This window comes from Pocillopora verrucosa, chromosome 6, assembly GCF_036669915.1.
Source record: "Pocillopora verrucosa isolate sample1 chromosome 6, ASM3666991v2, whole genome shotgun sequence".
NCBI lineage: Eukaryota > Metazoa > Cnidaria > Anthozoa > Scleractinia > Pocilloporidae > Pocillopora > Pocillopora verrucosa.
The window spans coordinates 12342156-12369367 of NC_089317.1; the positions used below are offsets into that span (position 1 = coordinate 12342156).

General features: G+C 37.3%; 2 protein-coding genes across 2 annotated transcripts in view; both read right to left on the reverse strand.

Annotated features, from left to right (window-relative positions):
• Positions 1-3842: 3842 nt before the first annotated feature.
• Positions 3843-27212, reverse strand: part of LOC131769688 (fibroblast growth factor receptor 3-like) — a 202087-nt gene continuing 178717 nt past the window's right edge. The window contains exon 24 of the mRNA XM_066168377.1: positions 3843-5115. Coding sequence (XP_066024474.1) covers positions 5050-5115 — 66 coding nt within the window. The 3' untranslated portion in view covers positions 3843-5049. The remainder of the gene's footprint in view (positions 5116-27212) is intronic.
• The window catches only part of LOC136281674 (fibroblast growth factor receptor 1-like), a 28045-nt gene continuing 6670 nt past the window's right edge, over positions 5838-27212 (reverse strand). Inside the window, exons 6-16 of the mRNA XM_066168431.1 lie at positions 25794-26011; positions 18469-18582; positions 18339-18357; positions 17746-17776; positions 17255-17555; positions 16137-16247; positions 12542-12732; positions 10418-10540; positions 7213-7283; positions 6944-6984; positions 5838-5938 (exon numbers count right to left, since the gene is read on the reverse strand). Of these exons, the coding sequence (XP_066024528.1) occupies positions 5838-5938; positions 6944-6984; positions 7213-7283; positions 10418-10540; positions 12542-12732; positions 16137-16247; positions 17255-17555; positions 17746-17776; positions 18339-18357; positions 18469-18582; positions 25794-26011 (1321 nt within the window). The remainder of the gene's footprint in view (positions 5939-6943; positions 6985-7212; positions 7284-10417; positions 10541-12541; positions 12733-16136; positions 16248-17254; positions 17556-17745; positions 17777-18338; positions 18358-18468; positions 18583-25793; positions 26012-27212) is intronic.

A 27212-nucleotide genomic window follows, 5' to 3' on the forward strand; every position in this document is an offset into this window, starting at 1 on the left:
CCTTTTATTATAACCGAAAAGCATTTACATGATTGCCATGACGGCACTGACAGGCATGCAGCTGATTAGCAAAGAACGAAAAAATGCTAAGGTGACAAACATATGATTGTAATGTTGAAAGATATGTTGATCCATGAGCCTACTACAGATGCCAGTTTTCTATGTCCTTTGCCTGCCTTGAAGCGAAAAAGTATATAATTGAGAAATTAAAAAAAAAATAGGATCACAGCTGGGAAAATAGTTATACAGAGTGCGTTTGTATATACAAATAGAATGAAATGGAGTGCACAAAAGATTGGCATTTTTGCTTTCCAGGAGTAATAACCACCATGTTTTCTATTACTGTTTCATAAATGATGATTCCATGACAGAATTGCTTTCTTTAACTGATTTGAAAATTTCTACTAGTTAGAGGTACAAGATAAACAATAACAATAATAAATGAGACTTATTCTTGAAAAAAGTGATTCAAAGGAGCGCAAGACTAATTTAGAGTCCAGAAAAGTAAATGTGAAGCAAACCGTAGTAAACATTAGGCAAACACGACTGATGTTGTGTAGTTCCGCCATGGACGAAGGCAAGCGAGAGGTACTTATCATTTCCTCAGTAAGTTATTGGAATTCTTCAATTATTAAAAATTTCCATTCGCATTTGGGACATCTTGTACATAAAGAATTTTCTGTTTGAACCAGGATCTCTAAAAACCGGGATAATTTCCAATGGTTATGGCCTTGTTGTTCCACAGTAAGAACTCGCTATAAATATTGGTCTTTTTTTTAAGTTCTTGGAAATATTGTAGCAGTTCTCGACAGAAATTAGGTAAACCTATGTTTATGGATTCAGCATTATAGATGCATTTAAGAAGAAACTGAAGGCCGCCGTACTCTGAAAGATAGGAATTTGGAATTACTTTCCATGAGTCGTCGGTATCACCTAGTAACCTACTTATCCATGCTAAGCGTAACGATTTCACCATTGTGGCAAAATTAATAAAATTTAGTCCACCTTCCGCCAGGGGCTGATGTATAACTGCTCTCTTTATTTTATCTTTTTTGTTTTTCCATAGGAAAGAGAAGAGTTGTGTCTGGACAATTTTGATAACTGCATCTGGAACAGAGAGCAAATATGTTGTGTAGACTAATTGGGACTCACCTAACGTTATAGCTAATAAGGATTTACCATAGAGGGTGAGATCCCTCGAAAGCCATAATTTTAATTTGGTTTTCATTTTCCTAATTCTGCTGATAAAATTCTCTTCAATGTTCTTATCTTGATTATATGATAAACAGATCCCCAAAACTTTAATTGGCTCTCTCGCACTTTTAAATTCTAGTATCTTACAAATATTACATTTCATGGAACCTTACCACATTTCTTTGGTCTTCTTCCTATTTAGTTTTAAACCTGAGATGGCCCTAAATACTTGTATTGTTTGGAGGTGTGATTTGAGAGAATCTGTGCTATTTGTTATGATGGTTGTATCGTCAGCAAATTGCAAAATTCTCGCTTCTTTGTTGTTTGATAACGTATACCTCTGCAGTTCGGGCTCTGGCGGATCTTCAATGCTAGCAATTCCACAGCAAAGATAAAGAGGGAAGGGCTAGGTGGATACAAGTGGAAAATGACACCGACATTACACTTTCAAATAAATAAATAACTTTCAACAACATCCCCCGTTTAACCCACCTAAGCGATTACCCAAGACTACAGTGCAGACTACATCTTTTCGTCATTATTTTAAAAGAATACATTTACGCTTGTAAATGTTAAGAAAAAAAACCAAACATGCAGGAATTTAAAAGAAAAGCTATACCACAATGGCAAATAGAGAAATGCGCTCTTCCCTAAGTCACAGATTTTCCCGCAAAGCCTTTTTTTCTGATTTAACAGCCAATTTAAACAGACGCACTAAATCAAAGCCCAAACTCTTACCCTTTTCTTTTCTACCGGCTCTGTCTCTAAATTTATTTTGTAGTGTTCGTAGAAAGTAATTAAGGTGCCGTTTTGTAAAGTACTCAGGTAATTCTAAGTAGGCAAGTTTGCTTAATTAGTTCGAGTTTTGTATTGTAATGTATGTAAGTCATGTTCTCTTTAGTAGTGTGATGTAAATAACATTACGCTGTAATATGTGACGGTTAGTAAGTGACTGTTAGTATAAGTAAGATATAAGTATTAGTGTCTAATCCAATAGGTACAGTAATATAATAACTAGAGTGATGTCGAGTGATGTAAGTAGAGTAAAGTAAGTTTAGTTCTGTGCAAATGTTTCTTCAATAAATGTTTATTAAATTAAAAAAGTAAAAAAATCAGTCAGTTATTATATCTTTCATGAACTGGTTAATTCCCTCTTCACCTGAATTGCATTTTTTACACGCTAAGCGATTTAAAAAACCACGAGCATATTGAACTAATGACCAAAGAGATAACAAAAGATTTTTGTCGATTAGTTCAGTTCTGAAATCATCATATATCCGCTCGCACTCGGGAAAAGTTTTCAACTTTCCTGAGAAAAAAGACCATAGAAATTCAAAACTGCAAACGGAAAAGAAAACGTTTTAGTCTAACGAGTTGAGTCGAATAGTTTTTGACAATTAAATTATTTAGCAGCACTCTACGAATAGTAGTTGTAAAACTTCTTTATTCTCCGACGCGTTTTGTCCAACTGTTGTAGACTTCTTCAGGGAGTTTTATAAGTTCTCACTAAACGCCTGTACTTTAGAGCCCAGGTTAGCGGCTGGACTAACGAACAGCGAACAGGAACAGGCCCCCAAGTCTTTTTCACATCTCGCCTAATACATTTTCAAAATTTTTCACATTTTTTAACTACTGTTCGCAGAGTGCTGCTCAATAATTTAGATTTAACAAATTAAAAAATTGTTTCAAAAAACGTGTGCGACATGGGCTCCATAAATCGCTTACGTGCACTTCAGTTATCATATCTAAAACAATCTTACTCCTTACTCCTCACCTTAAATGATGTCGAATAAAGAAAAAGTAGCATGTTGAGGATATTCCTCAACAAGTCGTTAAGTTCATTCCGCAACTCTATATTTTGCTATAGATACGTAAGACCATGATGCCTCAGTAGCTTGTTCTTTTTCATTTTCCTGCAAAAATACAGGTTGTGTAATCACAGTAAAATGTAGAGTTGCAGAAGATTTGTATTCTCATCTACCGCATACCACATTAATATGGGTATCCTGTTCCTCAAAGGAAAGACGACTAAATAATCTATTGACTAACTGAAAATCCAACGATATTTAAATAGTAGCATCAAAAACATCACATTAATAATTACGGTGATGATAACAATCGTTATACACCACTAATTCAAAGGAGCTAGATCATGATTCCCCTATCCTCTGGGGTTTGGGCTGCAACAATAATTACATGAACGACTTGTTCTAGAACCACGGTGCCAAGTGACGGTGTGGTCCCTGGCGAGGCGAGGCTTGCAAAGGAGGCAGGGTTGTCGAGCTGGTTTTCAAGGGTCGTGAGTCGTGAATGTATACGGGGAGTCGTTAGGGACGTCTAAACTGAAAATTTTAGAAGCAAACAGCGGCTCGGCGTTGGTTTCACGGGAAGGATTGAGTTGGTAGTGAATTGAAATGAGACTGCAGTCTATAAGCTCGGATTCTACGTTGAATTTTTGGCCGCCCAGTAATTTTGAGCCAGGATTTTTCGCTTCTCCGATCGGGCGTCCGGAAATGGAGTGTGCACCCTTGGGCATCTCTTGTGAGTAGTAATGGATAACTCAGTAAAATGGGTTCCTTTTAACACAGTAAGCGGTCAGACAACAAGGAACACACTATAGAAGTAAGGTGAGGTATTTTTATTGACAATTTGACTTACATTTTTATTCCTAATGGAGGTCGTAAATAATCCAATACAAAGCCTTAAAATTTCGCCATGACCCTTATTTCAAACTCACTTGACATATTTTGCATTTGAAATCAGCCCTAAGGTTATTTACTTTGCATGATCATGTGAACGAAATTACCGCAAAGCATTTCAAATATATAGCTGGAATTGAGCATACTGATACGTATATATAGTGTCGAGGTTCTGAAAGGAACCAAGAAATATTAAAAGTAGCTGCATGGTAAGAGTAAAATGTGAGGCGCAGCGGGAGTCTGATTTGTTTATCATGAGTATGATTACGGACCAAATTGGACGACACAAAGTCTTATTACCAATTAAGCATTGAAATTTCAAATTCCGGGAAGAGAAGAATAGTCAAGTTATGAAAGAAAGAGAAAATTTACATTAAGACACTGACAAAGGCGGCGTAAACTGTAGAATGGTTGTGATTGGTCGAATTAAATTGCAACTTTCAATGTGATTGGCGGATTTACACTATACCTTTGAATGTGATTGGCTTATTGAACTGCCCGATAGCAAACTGTCCAAAAACAACTTGACGAGAGAATTAGAAGAAAAAAGGAGTTTCTAAACCCAATCACAATGGAGGAAATTGTAATTTCTATGATCATGATTATAACAATGATAAAAATACTAATGTTAATAACGATAAATAATAATGATAATAATACTAGTCTTAATGATAATCATGATTATGATAATGAAGATAACCACCTCCAAAGGGAGGATTTCTCTCTATAATAACCTCTACATGCCTTACTGTCTTTTTTGAACCAATTCTAAAAACTTGGTCACTCAAACGCACATTTCTGATAAGATAAACGAATTGTAATACGTACTTAAGCATGTAATATAAATCTACATACCCAGTCAACGGTTTCAAAAATAAAGGAACTCTGACAGAGGGAAACTGCCCGTCAGTTTTGACAAATTTGTCTCATATTTTATTTTTGTTTATTGAAGATACTTTGTTTTGGTTATGCAAACGCCTGCTTTAAACTAAATCTAAATTGAATGAAAAAAAATAAACTAACTACCATTAAAGTGTGGGTACTTCACTAACATTAGCCTTGAAATTCGTCGCCATGTGATCTTATAATTTTTTAGAACGTCAATTGAAGAGGGGAGAATAATTTCCTTCCTCAAACCCTGACAACTTGTCATCACCTACTCCACCAAATCCTCAACGTTTGCGTACAACTGCTTGTCGTAGATTTTCATGTTGATCAGCCTCTGTGGACGAAAGAAAAGTAAAACATAATTTCCCCAATGTCCATCAAGAATTCTTTATTTCTGCATGACTTTATCTAATTAAATGCTCAAACGCTTGGCAACTATGAACGAAGTCTTCAGTTGTTCTTAGTTAAGCAACTTGATGGAGAGTGAAGGAACATAGTTGACGAGTTTATCATGATCACTTTGATGTTATTAAAAATTTTATAAACAACCCGACGTATTCTATAATGACCCCTTGTAAGATAACTGAATGCAAAAAGTTTACCTTGTGCAAAGTTTCCATTGTTTTGAGCTGGTTTCTCAGATCAAAGAAGGTTGGTCTTGTACCCGGGTCATCTTGCCAGCATCTCAACATCATGTCGTACCTACGTTTCATTTAAAACAGGTTGGTACTTGATATACGTATGGTATATTAAATCAAATTGAAACGAAACACATGAGTTGTTTTCACGATGAACTCATCGCTATCACACAAAATTGTTTAACTTGTTATTTTCTCGAATGTGGATATGCTAATCGATATGCTAATATATTTCAAATTTTAAACAGTGAAGATCTCCGTAAAGAAAGGAATAAATTCAATTACTGATGGAGAAAAAGATGCAATAGTTTGAAGCTTTTTAATCTCTTATTAAATATAACTTAAAAGTCGTAGAATCAAAGGCACAATAAAATTTTCAGGTCTCTTTAGAGCGTTAGCCTCAAAGAAACTTTTCCGCTTACAATTTATCATCCACATGTTGTGGTTTAGGCATTCTGTATCCCTGCTGAAGTAAGCTGGCAATTTTCCTGCCATCCATCCGCGGATACGGTGAACCACCTGATTTAAAGAAACTTTGAAGTCTATTGCACCACAAGCAGAATTCTATAGCTATGCTTGACAAGGTGAGTGTTACATTCTCATTGGAAAAGTCTATTGTTTATACTTGTGAGCTCGTCTAACAAGTGTAAGTGAGATATTATTTCTACCATTGTTATCGCCATTATAAAATAAAATAAATGTAAGCATTATGTTGTAATGTATGTTAATTAGGGATGGGAGAAAAGTATAAATGTTTCTGGTAGAAATATTCTTCTCGTCCGTCTTATGACTCTCAGACCCCCCTTCTTCGGTTCCAGGCCTTATATTAGGTGGTTTAGTTTATGGACTAAATTAATAATGTAATTTGGACACACTCGGTGGACGCGCTTCAAAAATGAACACCATGTTAACAAAACTTATTTAACGCAGGTATTATCGCTATTCACAATAAAAGACCAACCATACTTTGAACAATCTGAACGCGGAAAACATTCTTTATAAGTCTAGCTAAGAAACAACCGAGCTGGGTACGAAACGACTCAAACGACTGGGTACAAGACTAACCAGCTGGGCACGAAACGACCGTGGGTACGAAACGACTGGTAACCTTTTAACATAAATTCTTTTCGGGTATTTCTTTCGGGAAAACCAATGCACACCAACAGTGAGTTGTATAATTTAAAAATGTGTGCATTATTTGAATTTCCTTTTCCATGGCATTGAATGCCAGAAAGACAAATGTAGAGATTCAATGATCCACTAAAAGATGAAATACAAAACTTTTAATGATCGGAAAAATTACGCTGCCGAGCGCTTTTCTTGTGAGTAAACCCACAAAAAAAATCTCTGTTCTCAAGTTTAACCCTTACCTAGTATGTGGAATGGAAGATCCCCTTCAAAGACTAACCCCAGCCACCCTTTAATATTATAAAACATCAACCCAGTTAAAACATGTTGTGGGCATGAGACTCTCTTTGTTGCTGGCCTAATGTAAATCGTTAAAAACTAAAAGATAAGTATTACCTATTGTAAAAATCTCATAAAGGACAACTCCATAGCTCCATCTATGAGGCAATAAAACAATGCGGAAAACTCAATAACTATCAGACATTTTAAAACATTCGGCTTTCCTGTCCCTTGAAAGTATTACAACTTATAGCAACATACATAACCTGATTATACTAGAGACTTGTGGAACACCACCAATAAATCCTTTAAAACAACTGCCACAAGTACATCTTTATAGTTAAGAACACAGAAAATGGAGTGAAACTTCATTGCACAGGACTTACACATCACTTTTGGTGGTATATTTTCCATATAACAGCGCTTCATAAGCTGTCCACTTTACTGGAAGGCGACCCTAAAAATTTTGATTGGAAAAAAATTTCGGTTAAGAATATTGAGGCTGAGGATAATGAACGACTATGTGACTCGGAGACACTCTTTTAAGATATTCAGGATCGCCAGTGCAATAACCATGCCTCCTTTCCCAATGAAGAAAATATTCACTCTACGAGGAATTTCTTTCAAAGAAACTAAACTTTCCTACCCTGTCCCCTAGGTAACTTCAAAATTCGCAAACGCTCAACATTGACCAAAATTCATCCCATCAAAAACTTCTACCTCGAATTAAGCTGGGAAAGCACCGTTATATACCCAACTGTTGAACTAACAGCAAACGATACTGTCTGCTAATTTTGATCCGCGTTTGCCAGAATTGACATCATTTCACCAAAGTGAGTTCATCGATTACATGTCTAAGCACACTGGCTGCTATCCTTAACAAATGACATGCACTTTTCGCAGTCTTTGCAACACATTATCAACTACATCATCACTTAAATATAACCTTAATTTTCTATAAAAGGTTGATAAGGTGAGGAGTAACATTCTCCAAGAACTAAGCCTGTACTGTAGTAATGCAACTCATCTTTCACTTCCTTTGTTATCTGGCCAGCGGACAATACGCTAAAAGTGTAACATAGAGTGGATGCAGTGGCCCTTACGCCTGGTTGAATTTTGTGACGAAAATGTGATCGGTGAAGAATTCACAGAAAATTGACGCGTTTATGTTCACAGAAAATGTGATCGGTCAACAGATTGGCAGATAATTTTAATAGCGAGCAAAGCAAGAGCTAAGGCGATCGGACAAATAAATAATTAGTTCATGCTTAGCGTGCGAAGTTTGGAAACCACGAGAGAAGCGTAAGAGTTGCTCCAGGCGCAACCAAGAGTTACTCTGACATAAAGGCACACATTGTGCACGAAGAAAAGAGCTTATCACAACTGTTTCGGGTTGACCAGGTAATCATGTTCTAACCAACAACTGTGGATAAAGGACAAAGGAAAAACGATCAAGAAATATTTCGAGATAAAATCTTTATTCAAATCATTGTATAATTTTTTGCTCAGAAGGGAAAAACTGACAAACGAATTTCTTGCCTACGCGAGAACGCGTTGTCGATTCAGCATACTTAAATTGTTGTTCACTAAAATTTATGACCAAAAGATTGCGCAGTTTTTTGTTATGAAAGTTGTATAATTTCGAAACCGCGACAAAACCTTCTTTTGAACAACACTTTTGGGACATTTCAAAAGTAATATTTACCGTTCGAAAGAAAAGTCCCCAACGTCGGAAGGCCTCAGTTGAAGTCGGAAAACTCGGTTTTGTTTTCAGCCATAATAACTCAGTGAAGCAACGCGTTTGGGAAAAAAAGTATCGTTAACTCCAAAGCTAATTTTGTCGCTTGAGAGAGCTACATGGTCATAGTTTTCCAAAACGGGTATTGCTTAGCATAACTGCCATTAATTTTGAGCGCCAAGAGATCTATCTTAATCGGAATGGAAAGGAGTAACATTCTCGAAAGGTATGAAACGTCGCCGCTAAACTTGACGGGAACTCGCTGTAGAGGTGAAACTGCACATGTCATGTTATGGATACACAGCCGTACTTACTTAAGCCAATTTTGGCTTAACTACATAGAGAACGACTATTTTTTGAAAATGGTTGTAAATTAAATGATAGGTTTCGAAATTAAAACTGAAATAAAGTTTGCGGGGTAACTTTGATCCCGATAACGCGCGATGCACTCCCTTATCAAACGTATCATTATTTAGTAAAGGAACTTTTGGGTAAGTGTATACACAATCTCAAGACGTTTATATTTTTATAAAGTCCAGATATGACGCGCGTAGTCATTGGTTGAAAGAGCGTTCTCTATCAGAGTACAGTGTATAAAGCTGAACTAAAGCTGTCACGCCATCTGCTAGATTGTACTATGTCCGAACTTTTCTGGGAATTCTTCTTAGGTTTTTTTTTTTTGTTAATTTAAAGTGAATTTTTGGAACAAGCGAGCCGGCAAGTGGCAACAGAAAAGCCGAACGAAGGTTTGTAAACATGCCTAGCGACGTAATTTACGCTATCATAACGCGAGCAGAAGCGAAAGTCCTCAAAGAGAAAACGAAATGGACAGTCTGAGTTTTGAACCTTGTAACGCTCAGTTAGATTTGCGAACTTACGTATGGTAATAAAAATCAAACACAGCTAACGGATACTCCTACAGTATATGTAGTTTCGAGTCAAAAACAAAATAGAACAAAACAGGAATGATGAAAAATATAGCAAGACTGGCATAACTATTAAAATTCATACTAATAATGACAGCGTCAGAGCGACTGCGATCCTGCTGAGGTTCATCGCGGCTAGATTATCATGGCGATCCCCGGTCATCGCTCATCGCAGTGAAGCAAGCCTCAGATATTACATCGGCCGCCCTTCGAGTGAACAAACAAGGGCTTGCTCTAATACTCTTTCCGATGCATTGACTGGAAGGCCACGTCGGTCACAGCAGCCGAGTTTTACGATGCTGTCATTCCGAGCTCGAGCAATCTTCATGTTCCAGTGAATTAGGCTGTCGTTCATTCATAAAACACACGCCTCGAGCAGTTTGTTCTCTAATTGTCTAAGTAAAAACTTACGTCCTTTTATGAGCCACAATTCGGTCGGATTTCGCTGAATATTTCACTTTTTACTTTGTAAAGTATTGCAGATTGTGAACTTTGATGGTTTGTCATTTTTGAAAGCTTTAGTCTTGTTCAACCAATCAGACTATTTGAACCATTCCAACAAAGATTCTGATAAGCTTATTGTAGCGTGCCTTATGAGGGTATAGAGTATGCTGACGACACTGTTGCTCGCTTTTGAAATAAAGCTTGTTTTGAAAACTAAAAGTAACGCGTAGGGAATTTAAAGGATTATTTATTATGAAACAAATAGAGAAGCCTTCACTGTGCTCTGTTCTGTTGTAAAGCACTTAGAAAGCAGCTGGAGCACTCAAGAAGTGGGGGGAAACACTCGACTACGTCTCATGTTTCTGCCTACACTTGGCTTCTTTCGTGATCTAGCCGCCTCCTACGTGGTTTACAACAGAACAGAGCACACTCATGACAAATACATGTCATGGACTGAAGCAAAGCCCATTTCTTTCTAATTACCTTTGTCTTTCTCTCATAGATATTTTCCTCTTGCACATTTCTAGCCATTCCGAAATCTGTTACTTTACATGTTTCATTTTCTCCGACCAGCACGTTACGAGCTGCGAGGTCTCGGTGGATGATCTAACAGGAAGGAGAAAAAGATAGGCCGCTGGTCTGAGATTACACGTAACCACTGATATAGCACAATTTTTAGGGCATTGAACACTAACAGAGGTTGTATAATATGATGTACATATATATATATATATAATATGACTACCCTGTTCCACATGAGAAATTAAAGATGATTCAAGGATATAGTGACTAATAGACATATAATTAAACGGTAACAAATAGTCCTATTAACAATAACGATAATAATTTAATAGTGTAGTTTGATCATCCGGGTGAGTGTAGTCCTGAGAAGGACTGTTGCCGGTAGTGGTGACTGGTGTCGACTAGTCACCACTACCGACAACAGTCCTTCTCAGGACTACACTCACCCGGACGATCAAACTACACTATTACATGTTACCCCCGGGTTCCAACCATTTACTGTAATAATAATAATGATGACAGAGGTAATGACAATTAAGAGGGACTAGCTCAAAAGCCTCACGATTCCTCCATCCTCCGAGCTCCTATAATTATCAGACAATGCTTCTTTTGATTTTGCCTGTTCTTTAAAAATAGTTTTCTTATTACATTCCAATTCTATTTTTGTGAGACTTTTGTTTCATACAACATGGCATTCCGTCATTTCGTGTTTAAGAATATTACGTCATACCACCGTTGCAACAATCTACCGTTCCATTGTTCCGCTGAATAGGATCAGCCTGTTAAACTTCGCTCATTGCTCGCTTCCCAAATTTAGCGACTCTCTCGGGCATATGTGGCTGTGACAATATAATGTTCTTTCTACAAAGGGGAACATTTTCCCTCAAAGTTTCCATGACGGGTAGATCACACCTTTTTCCCCATTTTTTTGCAAGGACAAGTTCTATCTTGTTCGTGATTAAAATTACGCTTCGGAGAGATTGTGAATTTATTTGAAGTCTTTCGTAATGTCAAGGCAAATCCTGACAAATTTTAATTTCGAATATACTAGGCATAATTCGCTGATTAAAACGCGGTTGTGGTAGATGATATGGAGAAAGAATGTTAAACAACGAAGATAGTCAGAGGCAAATTATAAAGTGAAGTTCGGCATTCTTATTATTGAGAACATTCTTTCACATGCGGCAGCCGCCAACGTTTACATAAGATGATTGAATTGAGTCAGTCAGCAGTGAACTTTGACTGTTCCTATGGCTCGTGTTTCATATCTGTTGACTCATAAGGTGACATTTGATGCAACGTTACTAGGTATTAATTGTAAAAAGCAGGTGTTAAAGGGTGAAAATTGATTCAATTAATTCAGGTAAATTCTAAAGTGGTTGCGTGAGATTTCTTAAACAGCTTCCGAAAAGTCTCGCAATTTCTTATTTACTTACGGACTTACAAGGACGATAACATAATGCCTTAGAGGCAATAGGCTAAGAATCCCAAAAGTAAATAACTCAACTGTGAAGTCAGTGCGAGTATTAAACTACTCTGATACTCCGAAGCAAAAAATAAGTAACACCGGGAAACATCGGGTCGAAATCGGGTGAAATTCGGCATTCTATTGTTACTTACCATCATCAACTCACTAATTCCGACGACATGTGGCTTCACCTCCAATACGAGGCGGTAACCACAATGAAATCGATGAAATCCGAAATTCCTTCAGTAACAAGCAAACAAAAGCACTTTTTCTGATTATTTGCCCCAGCTCAGAAGGATAATGATATTTATCATTATTGTAAATATCATTATTATGGTCATTGTCATCATTACTATTATCATTGTCACTGTAAAAATTGCGATCATTATCACTATTCAAATCTGTCTGCCCATCAGACAAGTGTCCCGTCCAATGGTAAGAAGATGTAGAGGCATCTTTCTACTATTCGACACTCGAATACTCGACAGGTACGAAATTCCTCAATTACGTGTTATGTAAATGTTTGAGGTAGCAGGATTATTTCTAAAAAGAAAAACATTTAGAACCATTTCTATCTGATTTAATGTGCCAAATAGTTCCAAACTTCTTAAACTTACGGATTTCGACGACAAGTAACTCATGCCATCAGCGATTTGCCATGCGAACTTCATCAGCTGTTGTGATCTCAAGTTTGTTTGTGGTTTGATATCCGGGTCTTTATAATAAGTGTCATTAAGTCCACGGCTCTTTCTCAGGTAGCCCAGCAGGTCTCCAAAAGGAACATATTCTATCAACACCAGCAGTGGCTCTAAGAAAATAGGTAAGAAATGATGAAGGATTTTTTTACGTGATGGAGTTTCATTACATAGTAAAACTGTGGTACCTAACTTGTCCCCGGTTACACTATGCTAAGTCAGTCTGACCAGCTTGGTAACTATGTTAGTGTGATAAAACAGCTGCTAAACAAAGCTATTAGAGACATTTTATTAGGCATGCTACGCACGCAAGAGTTACCTTTTGGGATGGGTGGGTTGGAATGGGTCACTAAGTTACTGATGTTTGCATTTTTTGTAAAAGAAAAATAAATTCATTTTCAAAAGATTTCAACAAAAATATCTTCGATGTAGAGGGAAAAGAACCTCAGACTGAAATCAAATTAGAAACAGGTATTTCGTGGTCTATTGTCATCGTTACTTACTGTTATTGTATGCGAAAATTGTACTCTCCTTCGCAGCCGTTATAAGGAGGCGCGGTGGCCTTATGTTAGTGCGCTCGACTCCGGATCGAGTGGTCCGGGTTCGAGCCCTGGCCGGGGTCCTTGTGTTGTGTTCTTGGGCAAGACACTTTACTCGCACAGTGCTTCTCTTCACCCAGTTGTACAAATGGGTACCAGTAAATATGCTGGGGGTAACCCTGCGATGGATAAGCATCCCATCCAGGGGGGAGAAGCAATCCTCCTAGCCGCTTCATGCTAAGGAAACCGGAGTTAAGCGCCCTCCACATAGGCCATTTGGGCCTGTATAAAGGTTTTCCTTTTTTTTTTCGCAATCCTTTTTTTTTTTCGCAATCATGGTTTTCAATTGTTTGATCTCGTCACGCAACGCATTCTCTCCCCCTGTTGCGTGACGAGACCAAACATCGACTGCGAAGGAGATAACGCTAGTCTGTAGGCACGCCCTCATTATTAGCATTTTGTCACGTGAGTTTCCTCGCCCACGAGAAAGTATGAGGCCTTGAGTCACACGAGCCTTAGAGAGGTCTGCAAGATACCCAGTCTCCTCGCCACCATCAAGCTCCCCACCAAAGTGTAATCGATCTCACCACCAGGGGTAGCCATTGCTGTAATTGTTTTAAGTGAAGCTATTAAATGTTAGATTAAATAAATATACGTTTGCTGGAGCTCTAACTTGTTGCTCGTTATTTTTAAGGGTAAAAAGTATTCCAAGTATTACAAGTATTCCCTTGTGAACTTTCAAACCTCAAAGCACTCATGTTGTCGACAAAAAATGCATGCGATCGATAACATTTCTTCTCGATCTTGCTCTTCGTTCGCATTCGATTGAGAATTTAATGTCACTTTTTCTTTGATGTACATTCCAAATATTTACAGGCTAGACTTCATCGTCTGATAGTTCGTTTAATATCTTGTTGTCATCTTTGATCATATCAATTGGTGCCTTTCCGATCGTTACACGCATTTGACTCACCTTCCGCCATCTTCAAAAAACTGTTGAGCCTTTAGCACGGCTCTGCGTTATTGCCCGTAACATTCTTACGGCGATGCCAAGGAGACTAAAGATCAAACTGAAGAGTCACGTAATGCTTTGAATTTATATCAAATTAGCTAACAACCTTGGTGGCGAGTTTAATGGTGGCGACTTGGTAGTGGCGAGATTGCCTAGTGGCGAAACAACTGTTTAGCACTGACAATTAGCGCTGATTGTCTCAAAAATTTCCGCGGGCAGGGAAACTCGCGTCCCGTGGCACTAATGATAACGGCCTGCCGTGGTTACTGCTATTTCTTCACTTTCTTCGTCAGAGACAAGATCGAAATTTTTCAGTTACAGCTAGCTGCCTCAAAAATATTATTCCACGTTATTTCGCTGTGGAAAGCAAACCGACTAAAGAAACTCTATTTTATCTCCAATAACTTCTAACCAAAAATTTTTTTCCGTCTCTGTTCTTTGAACAAGTGATAATATTTGAACAAAGAAGAAAGTATTATATTTTAAAAGCTTTCTAGTGGGCATAACAACGTGGGCTTCTTTGTTTTGCTGTTGTCTATCTAGACTTTGTCGCGTGCGTGCGGAATAATTGATAAAATGCAGGTTCTTTACAAGGAATTGACAAGTGATGGGGTGAGGTCCAAGGTAGCTAGAAGCGAATTTGATTGGCACAAAACGTGGAAGCACGGAAGAATTGCTTAGAAATCGTCTAACAGTAACATCCTAAGTTGCATATGAATTTTTGGTAGGATTATGTCGCTAAATTGAGAATGTTTGCTGGAATATGACATTTCATTGGATTAAAACTGTTTCATAGTTAAAAGTAAACACGTAACTGTATCAGGAAATTACCGTTTGAAATTAATGGGACTCAAGAAGAAGGGAAAAAAATAAAACAAAGCGTGATCTTTTCAAGCTTTGTCAAGAACAGCAACAAGGCATAAACAAGATTTTAGCACAATTTTTTTATGCAAAGGCTTTGCGTAGTTTTCACCAGTCACCAAAATAACATTATACAAAACAAACGCTCCCGTGATAATCTAATGTTAGGCCTTTTGCAAGCGGCGTGTGCTTTATTTCAAGGCGCATCCTTTCATCAATATCACCTTACAACAGCGCGAGCAAAAGATGCAACCTCTGCCTCAAAGAAAAATTACTCATCATCTGTCGACCTGAATTATCATCACTCAATAAACGCTATGAACTCGTGTCCTCATGCCGCCACAGAAACAAAGCGTTACTGCGTAACAAGTGAACAAAGCATTTAAATTTACCGCCAAGCCTAGTATGCAAATTTGTAAAGCCTATAAACGATGGTTACGAATATTCTTGACAACAAAATCCCTTGATGAGTGAGTTATCGCGAAACAGGCCGGTAAGGGCCTATATGTATGTATCGCCCTAACCTGCGAAATGATTACTCTATATATATATATTTAACGTTTACTACCAAAGTATATTATAATTGTGCCTTTCGAAGTGTATAATTTTTTTCTCATATACATATATCAACCAAGGCATGGCATCTCGCTTCATATGTAAAACGTAAATATAAAATGCCTGCAATTGGGACTGAAACATTATATAGTCAGCGCTAAATTCTATTTGAGCTTGGTGGTTCACGCGACCGCTTAACAAAGAACTGCCACTTAAGTGGGGAGAAAACCTATTTGCCGCCGCCTGTGCTGTTTTCGATAAAATTTACTGCAACTGATGTTGCAATTGAGTCCACGTCAAGTCAGTCAAATTTCTCGAGGTGCTATTGCATTGTAAAACATGACATACATCGAAAGACAACTTATCATTTAACCACGTTACGGTAAATTGTCAGGTAAAAAATTTATGAGGGAGGAAGACCTAAAATCACTATGAAGAATCAGAATACATTTTTATCACTGAAGAACGGTTGGGATACAAATAAGGAAAGTGAAGAATAGGAAATCAATTTTGATGAACTGCATATAAAAAGGGCCATGAATCAGCTCACCAGATTCCGTAACACATCCCAAAAGTTTGATGACATGAAGGTGTGGTTTTAGCTGCTTCATTGTATCAAGTTCCGCCATCAAATCTCTTTTGTCAGATTCTGCAGCGTTACCTAGAGATAAAGCCAACTCAGAATATGAAAGGATTTAATTTCGCCAGCGCCATTCATTAGTATGGGATCTTTTCGGTAAGATGTCACTTGATAGAGGAAGCTGAGATAAAGTTTACAGTACTTTTTGGGCGTGCTGCAGCACCTCACGCGTGCGTCAAACGCGAGTAGTAAATATTGATTATTTTAATTTCGTAAAGTAAGGGCGTGCAGTAGGAAAAATACATGAGTGTAGTGGTTTACACCCAAATGCGTATATTTTAACTCGCTTGCCATTATCTGCACGCATTTGGGTGTACTCTTTAATCAATATGCTATAGCTGTGGGAATTTGTATTCCAATAATATGCTATGTTGAGCGTTCAAACATCATTCGCTTCAACAGTCCCCCCTCCATTTAATCTTACTCTTGAGTTGATAATTAGCTCCTTTCATGTGACAATTTTACCGCAGCACATTAGATAACTTAAAAATTTACTTTCATTCTCATTTCAAGAAGAGCCAAACATTGAAATCGAAATGCACAAAGAAACGGAAATAGAGAAACCGATCTTCGTTGCGGGAGACATTCTGTGATCATTAAGTTTGTTGTTTGCGAACACAGGTAAAATGGTGCCCTTCAATGACAAATTTTGTCACATGCTAAGCAAAGATTTCTAGGAACAAATCAACTTTCCTTATTCATTGAAGCAGTTATGATTGTGTTACTATTTAATGTAGGAACGATGCTTCACAATTGTTTTCTTTTGACTTCCAAAACTCCATTCAAAATTCGATCATTCAAATTTAGCTTTAGAAGAAACCATTTAAAGAGGAGCGGACTGCACACGTGCAGTGCATAGGATTTGCACGCGTGTCAAGCGTGTATGATGCTTTAAGTATTATCACTCTCACAGTTAAATAAAAAAAACAGTAGAAAGCATCTTAAAAGCATGGAGAGTAAGAACCAATAACAAAAACATGAAAATTTCAGCTGAATATAAACTATTTTTACGATATGAAAGATCATACCTTTGAGCATTTTGATAGCCACTGTAATTGTCCCAGGCCTCCCATGAAGTTGCTCAGCTGTTCCCTTAGCAACCTGACCAAAAGCACCTTTACCAATGATTTTTTCTACAGACACGCGATCCCTTGGCACCTCCCAAGAGCGTGTTGATGGATGGAGAGGCGTATAATCAGCCACTCGATGGGCCCTTGGTTCTTCGGTTGAGCGTTCGGTTCTTATTTCTTTGAGATCCATGTATTCTGCGGGAGGCTGGATAAATTGTCTTGCATCTGAGCGGTCCTGATCTCTCATCGGCACTTCGTTCTGAGATGAAGAAAGAGAAAGGAAAATTTATCTTTAATTCCCTACTTCCTTCTAAACTTCAAAATTTCCTATCTTTTAAGTCTAAACTTCGCCTGAATTTTCACTAACGGTTTTAACGTTAAGTCACTTTGTTTCTCATAAGATTCAATAAAAATGAGAAAAACAAAAACATAATCAGAACTTTTCTTACATCATATACTTCTCTGCTGTCTTCATATGGTCTAAAACAAAACAAAATGTGAGGATTAAGTATTTTTTATCTTTATAACTGTTTTGTACCTTTGTTGTCAGAAATGAAAATTTGCAGTCAGTCCTTCAGTTGCTATTGATACAATTTTTCCTTCTTAAAACTAAACTGTGATATAAATAATGATCACTGTAATAATATCAAAAGCATTCATTTGCGCACGAAAACAATTTCAGCGTGGTTGATGCGGTCATGTCTAAGTCAAGTCTAAGAAGATAAAGAAAATTACAGTCTTAATTAAAACTACAGATACATGATTAAAACGACAAATTGAAGATTCTACCAACATTACATACTAAAAAATTAAATGTGTAAAACTCAGAGGTAATTTTATCAATTGCCCATCCAGCTGTTGATACTGATAATGAATCTTATTTGCTGTGTCTTTCATCTCTTGTGTGTGTGATAAAGCATTAGCAAGAACCTAAAATGAATTCCGAATATCTGCTTTCAGCATTTTAGTTATCACTGTCAGCTATAACAAATGCTTTGCTCTTTAAGAGAGCAATCTATCGTCTTACTGGATGGAATCTCACCTTCGCTTTGCCGCAGTTTCTATCAGAGAAAAATATAGATAAAAGATGAGGGCAAAGTTATGGGAAAAAAGTGAATTAAGAATAATAAGAGAATTAGATGGCACCTCAAGGAAAACCAAGAATTACTTACCTTTTTTGTGAATCCAAACCACATGGATAACGAGAATGATATTGAATAAAAGAAGGACTCCGATGATGGATCCAAGTAAAACGTGTTTACAAGAACATTCACAAATGTTCATCTCTGTCAAATAAAAATTCATAGACTGATTCATTTATAGTTATTCACAAAGACCGACTCTGATATTTTCATATTCTGCAAAATAAGGTAACAAGCGTAGAACTTTTTCACATTTGAATAAATCAGAGTCTGTTTATAACTGGTCTTCTGCTGGTTTGTACGTATGAAATGCTTTTACTGAGCCATATTTCCAGGATCTTAATTTTAATATGAATACGATTTTCAGGTGAAAACAATTCTGCCAGTCAATCAATATACAACAAATGATCAACAACAGCAAAGATTTTGCTGATCGTAATCAAAATATGCACGACGATAGGTTACTATAGCTGCCATGGTCATCTGATTGTTGATGTAATATATAGATTTAGCCAAGCCTAAAAGCGGAGCTCTTGTTAGTTTATTTTCTAGCCCCTCATTAAATTAAAAACTGTAATAAATAGTTTCTCAAGAGGATTAAGACACCAGTCCAGGGGGTGGGGAGGAAAGGGAAGAATTGGCGAGGTCCGGAACCTGGGGACGACGTCCTCACAACTTGCGATAAAACGCATGCTGGTCAGCGGTATCTTCAAGCAGCTGAGGATCTTCGTTGTTGTTCCTGATATTTTGAGCAAATTTTCGAAGATAGAGAATCTTTTCTTCTTCAGAGGAAGTGTGCGATGTCAGCATCAATTGAAATTATATTCTTTTGAGCGTGACTGATAATTTTTGTCTGGGAAAATAGCCAAAATTGAAAGAAACGACGGTAAACTACTTCGAGTTTAGACATCAGCAGTCGATTGAAGAGTGTACATGTGATAACAGTGAATTAGTAAACCAAGACGCCAGAATCGTATGGGCTTCTCTTATATCTTCTCTTGAAGTTGCCAGGTATGACTGCTTGCCCCACCATTTTTTCCCGAACGTTTCAACCTCCTCTGTTTCGCGTAAAAATTAAAAAGAAAAGTCATTTTCAACTCGTGTTTGAAGCTGTAATTTCTTAAAAACATTTCCTCTTTTGGCAATTATTCTTTCAAGATTGTCCTCTGGCTGGAAATACACGGCGTCTTTTTAGGATTCTTTCTGTTATTTGATTCGGTAACCTCTGCTGTAACTACTTATAATGCAGGTTTCTTTAAGCCAACTGCCCATGATCTTAGCAACTCTAGCTAGTGAACTACGAAATTTGTTTAACATGTTTCTTGCGCTGCAAAAGTTTGTTTTAAAAGAAGACAAGTTAGAGCTAAAATGTCATGATTAAAACATTTGTGGTAAACTTGAGATAATACCTGGATTTCATTTTTACATCAATGCAATCAATTCCAAACATCAATCAATTTTTCTCTTTAGTTTTAAAGTTGAGTTGATGTTATTGGCTTTTTTAAATGGGTTGAAACGTTTTTGATGGTATTTTCTCATGTTTGCAAATAATTGAATTTACTGGAAGGTAGAGTCATTGTAACATGTTGAACATGAAACACAACAATAAATTTCATTGATATGTAGAAAGTTTTTATTGGACTATCTACCGGCAAGTCGTTGTATTATATTTCAACCCAACCATTTTCCAATAATTTGTGATCACCTTTACAAAATAAGTGGTCAGGGAAACATACACCATGTTTGAAATGTCATGTCCATAGTAAGCGAACAGAATTGAGGGGGGTATGTGGGAATAGGCTCTCTTGTCTGTAATGTTAATTTGCAAATCGCTCCTGTTGCCAATGTTTTGATGAGGTTGAGCCGTTCAGGTATAGGAACTGAGGATTTTAGTAGGCAGTGACTTTTTTCAAACCTGAAAACTATCATCGTGAAAGTCATATTTGTGCCTGGTAACTCATTCCTATTCTGATAAACTAGTTTTAAGAAGAATACAATATTTTATTACAAATATTTGATGCATAGGCTCTGCACAAATATTTACATTTATAGCCAATACCAATCCCTACGCATGATGAAATGTCAGTAGGTCCAGTGGAAAAATGTACCAAACATCTGCAAGATTTGATGTAATTATTTTAATTACATGAATATTAACTGATATTAGGAGATCTAAGAATATTCAAAAGAATGTAAAATTTGTTTGAAAAATTAGAACTCGGCATAGGCCAAATAAACAAGATTGTTAGAAAAAGAAATGTGTACTAATGAAAAAAGCTAAGCAACCTTTTTACCGGTTTTCTATGTTGAAAACACACACACACATGCAGATTTCTTATAAGCCTGTAGTTCAAGCCTGCCATGTCTTCAAAATTTTGATGCACACCTCAAAAGGAGAAGAAATAAATTTCAAGTTTCTATTTATTCAGTTTAGGTTTGTCAGGTAAAATTGAGTCAAAATTTTCACAACCAATTTATTAGGTTAGCCTACCTAGAACAGTCTTTGCTTTTCCAGTTTCCCACCCTTTAAACCTAACATCTTGTAATTGTGACCAATTCCTTACCAAGGAGCTCGCAGCGTAGCCCCAAAATTGTACGAAATATCAGCCGAAAAATCTGGTTGTGCGACCGTACGACCGACCGTACAAGCTGCTACTTTTAGCATGCGCGACCAACTGTACCACGGGCACTATCTTAGCCATTACGTAATGGAACGGCGAGGGAGAAGGTAATGGCGCGATTGAAGCGAGTCCAGAAATAACGGCGAGAGGAACACGAAAGAGAACAATAAAGGGCATAAGAAAAAGGCGAGTATCTAACGAAGAGCAACGCGAGACGGAATTATCGCAAGATTTATTCTATTCATTTGAAAAATTCGCGCTTTGCCGAAGATATGTTGTTTTACCCTAAGAACTAAGTAATGTCCTTTCCCAAAATTTAAATAAATTGAGATTGAGTCAGTGATGTTCATGTTTACATTAAGTCTGACGCAGTAATTTGATTTTGACAATATTGTCATGTGAGAATCCGTCAAACATCTGAGAATCAATGTACAGACCGCAAATGTGTGGTGCGAACAAATTCACGGATAAAGTGGAGTTGGTTCTACAGCGGGATGAGTGAATTTAATTGTTTGGTTGTCGTACTTCTCAGCGCTATGTTTTCATGCTTTCTACTCGATTCGCTCGAACGCCAGGAAATGGTTTGTCTCACAAAATATGGAGCCACTTTCTCTTCCCTCAACATTTCGAGGCGTCATGATGAACATGCTTGCGATACGATATTTTTTTCCTTATCCTGGAAACTGAAGAATCAATCTCTGAAATTGGTAGTCATCACATTTTGCAAGGAACGTCCGAGCTGTGATCGAGCAATTAAACGGGGTGCTGGCAATTTGACCTCACAAGCGCGCTGGTAAGCACATGGTTCGCGTAAATAATTGCTGTTTACAGTTTTCGAATTCAAGGACAGTTTTTGAGAGTCTGTTTCTGTAACCTTCCAGGATATTTCTGTTAAATTCGTTGAAGTTCAGTCTCGGAATTTCATAAGCGATTATGAATGATAGATTCGTATCGGCACCATAATTTAGGGAAATTTTGTCAACACATTATGTGACGATAAGGTTTTCCGCGTCCAAACTGGGAAACTGAATCTTCGCGGACGGCACAATAACAACTGGGGGAAAATAACTCGGTAGAGACCACTCGGCAGCGAGAACGGAAACTCGTCACGATTTCTTGGCACACGGAGACCTACTTCGAGCGAGCTTATACAGACGTCAAGGATAAGACAATCTTTGGTTCCACAGTACTTTTATTCTAGGTCAGGCCAACAAGCGACATGACCTCTAGCGTACTCTAGTTTGTAATAAACTAAACTGTACAAGGTAGCTGCTTTTTCAACTAACTGGTGTCAAGTGCTATTGTTACACAAATCGCAATATTTGAATAAGGACACAAAGGAGCGGAAAAAGGTCTCCTCCTTAACCTGCCTGCAAATAATTGAATTTTATGTTTCAATTCAAGATAAAACAGAAGTCTTGCAGAGTTCTCATTCCAGATTGAATTCAGGTGAGAACATCAGCAAACAAGTTGAAATCATATGCTTTTCCTGAATCTTTAATTTTATTGCCCTGTTTATTTTTCACAAACCCTATTTTATATCTCTATGTGACAGCTAATGATTAAAACCTCAGTGAATAGTTATGCCATATTTTAGATATGATTTTTTCCCCCAAGATCTCACTAGTAATTCTCCTTACTATCTCCTATACAGTTCTTGTGGTGTTAGTTTGGAGGATTTAGTATTGGATCATCTTATAATCCCCCAACTAATATTTTTCTTTATTCTCATAACTTGTCTGCTTGACATTGTTTTGATATTGTAAGGAGAAATTCTGACGTGGTCTCTCATGGGAGTAAAAGGGTTAAAATGAGGGATTTCATCATATTGTGATGATTAAAATATTCTTATGCTTTCAAATGTAACAAAAAAATGTGATGAGAGTCTGATGCTATGAAACACTTGCAATGGAAAAACCTGTTGCTGGTATGTCTTTAATGCTTAAATTTTCATGGGAAATGCTTTTGTTTGAAAGTGGGGATACAAGAGTTTTTAAAGCTGATAGAAATAAGCTGTTTGTGAGTAATAAAAGGCAAGTTGACAATCATACCTTAATGCTTGACATGCTTCCCTCATACATGTCAGTTGTGTGTACCTACCATCATAGAGGCATCTTTAGAAAGGTTTTTTTTTTACACAAGGCAACCTCCAGGGTGGAGGAGTAGAAGACCATAGAATGATGTTTACTTGGTATTTGTATTTACTGCAATCCTATATTCAAGCAGTACTCTACATATATATAACTGATTACATGATGTCTTTAACCCTTTACACCCCAATGTCAGAATGCATATTCTCCATACTATTCTCTATATATTTCCTAATGTGCTGGCAAGGAGAATTTGTTTAACAATCAAGAGGTTCTTCAGTTGATTATCATTTCCTTTATTCTCATGACCTTAATGTGTGACTCGGGTGATATTGAATGGAGAAATTAGATGCTAGTCACAGGGATTAAAGTGTTATTAGCTGTACACATTTTCATGTATATGCTCCTCACATTTGTTGGCAACAATAGCTAAGATCGTTAGGAAAGCAAACAAATAAGTGAACAGAAGCCAGTGAAATGAGGGAAACTGTAAATTTTACCATGTGATAGAAAAACATCACATAATACTTAAAAGGGGAAACTTGAATTGTGCTAGCTAATTTTCTCTATTGCCATTCATGTTTTTGATCAAATAAAATTTAACCCTTTAACTCCCAGTTCAAATTTGTAATTCTCCTTACTGTCAACTGTACAATTCTTATAATGTTAGTTCAGAGAATTTAGTATTAGATCAACTAATTATCCCCAAATTTTCTTTATTCTCATCACTTATCTGATTGATATTGTATTGATATTGTTAGGAGAAATTCTGCCTTGGTCACTCATGGGAGTTTGTTAATTACACTACATAGGAAATTAATTTTCTAGAATTTAATAGATTATTAAATAAATAGGTAGCAAAAAGAAACAAATCAAAATGCAAAAATGGGGAAGACAAAGGACACAATACAATTTTATAAAGACAGAAAAAATTTCTATTTGTTCCTAACATCTATCATAATTTCAGAGGAAATAAAAATTTTAAGATTATCATAAATCTGGTCTCGATATCATGTTCGGAGCTTTTCAGAAGCGCCGGCGTCGCGGCTCTTAAGTTTTATAATTAACCATAATTGAGTGCATGCCCAATGTGCCGCGGTGTACTTATAGACCGCCGGGACGAAGAAAAAATATATCGGTTTCCTCGGTACGGTTGATAAAAAAAACAACAAAAACAAATCAAATTTCAGACTAAAAAGTTATAGTGTGGACAAGGTCTCATAATTTCAAGGCATTTCGAACAGTTAACGAGCAGGGGAAAGAATCAAGGGAGTTTCTAAGTTTATTAGATTAGTGCTCACCGGAAAATGTCAAATTCTTAATTGATTTGAAGGTGTGAAACCTCAGACGGAAATGTAGTTGTTTGCGACTTTTTTCTTTTCGCCGCACTTAATTGCTCCCTAAATTTTATCACGAGAGGCAATGATGAGAATACATGAGTTCGTGATTCATAGGTCTGTCAGCTTTTAAAAAAATTAGCCTTTGAACTAACTCACATCTGATTTGCATCCGTTAAAATATTCGTGCGCCAGATGCCTCCGAAAGATAAGGAGAACGGGAGTATTGGAAGTATGGTGCGTTGAAATAATACAATCAAAAGCTGCTTATCTTTACAGAACAGGAACAAGAGTTGCCATTTCTTCAAAAACAATCGGTACTGAATCTTTTCAATTCGGCTTTAAGTGTCCTCGTCGTCGTCTAAGCACTGGACGTCGAGGCGAGCAGAATTTCTGCAGCGTTGGACGTCAAAGCGTGCAGAATTTCTGCAGCTCTAGACGTCAAGGCGTGTAGAATTTCAGCAGCACTGGACGTCAAGGCGTACAGAGCTTCTGTAGCACTGGACGTCAAGGAATGCAGAATTTTTGCACGCTTGGGCCGTTAAACCCTGCGGAATCTCTGCAGCATGAGACGCCATACCATGCAGAATTTCGCAGCATTGGACGTCAAACCTTGCATAATTTCTGCATTACAGTTCGTAACACCATGTCAAATAAAATTGAAAAGAAAACCCACTTAAAAATACTTAGGGTTAAAATCAAAGACTCTATAGTTCCATTCTTCAACGTGCAGAGCATTGTGTGCACTTTGACCAGATTTAACGACCAACGTAGTTAAAAATTGAATATTTGTACGCGTAAAATGCACCTACGTTTAACTTTCCGTTGAATTATACAAAATGTTACTCTTTTGAAACAACACATTTTCTTAATCCGTGAAAACTGAAGCATTTTGCTTTTATTACATAGGGGAAATTTCCGTGTTTTTTGCCTAAATAGTGCTGCTTTGAGGCCAACATTTCGCAGTGTCTGGAAAAAAGCACCATAATTTGCGGAATCGATATGAAAAATATGCCTAAAAGGATCATTTTTCATGGAAAATGCTATTTTGGAAAACACAAAATAGTTTGGAAAGCAATCAATGATCACCCTGGTTTTGAGTAAAACCACTATAGTAACTTCGTCTTAGTGGCTCGCGATATATTAATCCAAAGGTAAGACCGGCAGCTATTGAACAACTCCCGTATTCAATTATAAAATGTAAGGGAATGTGGGAGTACATTAAGATACTAGTGATATCAGTAAAAAAATGTTTGTTTCTTGGTGATATGTATAAAATCTAAGCGAGGACAAAAAATTAAGCGCACCTGCAGGATTTCCCGACGTCGCCCCGTCAACTTGAGTAGGCGTTGGCGTGGGTGTAGTAGGAATCCGTTCAGGAGAAATTGCTTGGATGGAATTCGGATCAACTTTTAAGTCACCGAACCTCTTGTCTTTCGCAGCCTTCTTCAAAATCATCAAAACGTTTTCGATCTCGACATTTCGACTAAAGGTCAGTGAGAAGTACCCTGTTACACTGCCACACCTGACATGAAAAATAACAATGACGAAAAACAGGTACGCACACTAAATTCACTCGTGTAAAGCAAAACAAAGCAAATAGAACAAAAACAAAAAAAAACGTAGAAAGGTGGGTTAAATATATGAAGGCCGTGCTGCACTGAGACGTTCAAGTCCCCTCAACGATTCATAGAAAAACCCTTTGCTTGAAACGTTTAAAGAAAAAAGAGTTGTTCCCGCGAAAATAGATTCCTTACCAACGACATATCATCATTTCATTATGACTAAAGAACAAACTGCACTCGAGCTCCTCAAATCTCCTGGGCCGGGCTGTTCAAGCTAAGTTAAGATAACCCAGGGTTCGTGTGAAATCTGAGTTCAGAACTGAGAGCTTTAAAAGAAAGTTCTGTCGAATTCTTTTTGTTTATGATATGACTCTTTGATGCTCTAAAAAGAACACAGGACATTACCCAAAAAAGCTTTTGAATAAAGGAGTAAAGAAACCCAGATTAAAATTTAACCATGGGTTAGCGCTAATCGGCCTTCGAACAACTGGGCCCAGGAACAAATAGCAAAATATTATAACTCAGCGCGCGTAAGGCCTACCTACTTCCTAAGGAGCTACCATGTTAAAAATCCTTACGTACTACACGGTCGTGCACCCGTCACATGACGTGTGCAATTCACTTCGGCTGAGAGTCCCCGTTGAGTTTAGCCGCAGGGTTTCAAACTTTCAAGATTTTTCCCGCGCTCTATCCCGATTGAGATAGACCTTTTGGATCTCAAAATGAAAATAAAATATGCTTGATAATTTTCGTCTCGAAAAGCAATGAGCATATAGTTCTTTCAAGCGACGAAATTAGCTTTGTAGTTGACGTTACTTCATTCCCAAACAAGATGGGAATTACGGCTGTAAACAAAACTGAGCTTTCTGACTTCAACTGAGGCTTTGCGACGCTGGGCAATCTTCATCAAGCGGTAAATATTACTTTTAAGTATTGATGTGTCTCAAGTGTGTTGTTCAATGATTTGAAATCGTACCGAATTTTCAGGATTTTCAACACAAAGGTACCGAATTTTCTGCTCGTAAATTCTGGTAAAAATCAATTCAATCGGGGTAAATCTACCAAATTGGTCTCGTGAATAGTTTTCGGTTCGTTTCCGAACGGTTGATACTATCAGTTTAAAGTTTTGATATTTCGTAAAAGTATATTGTTCAATAGAAT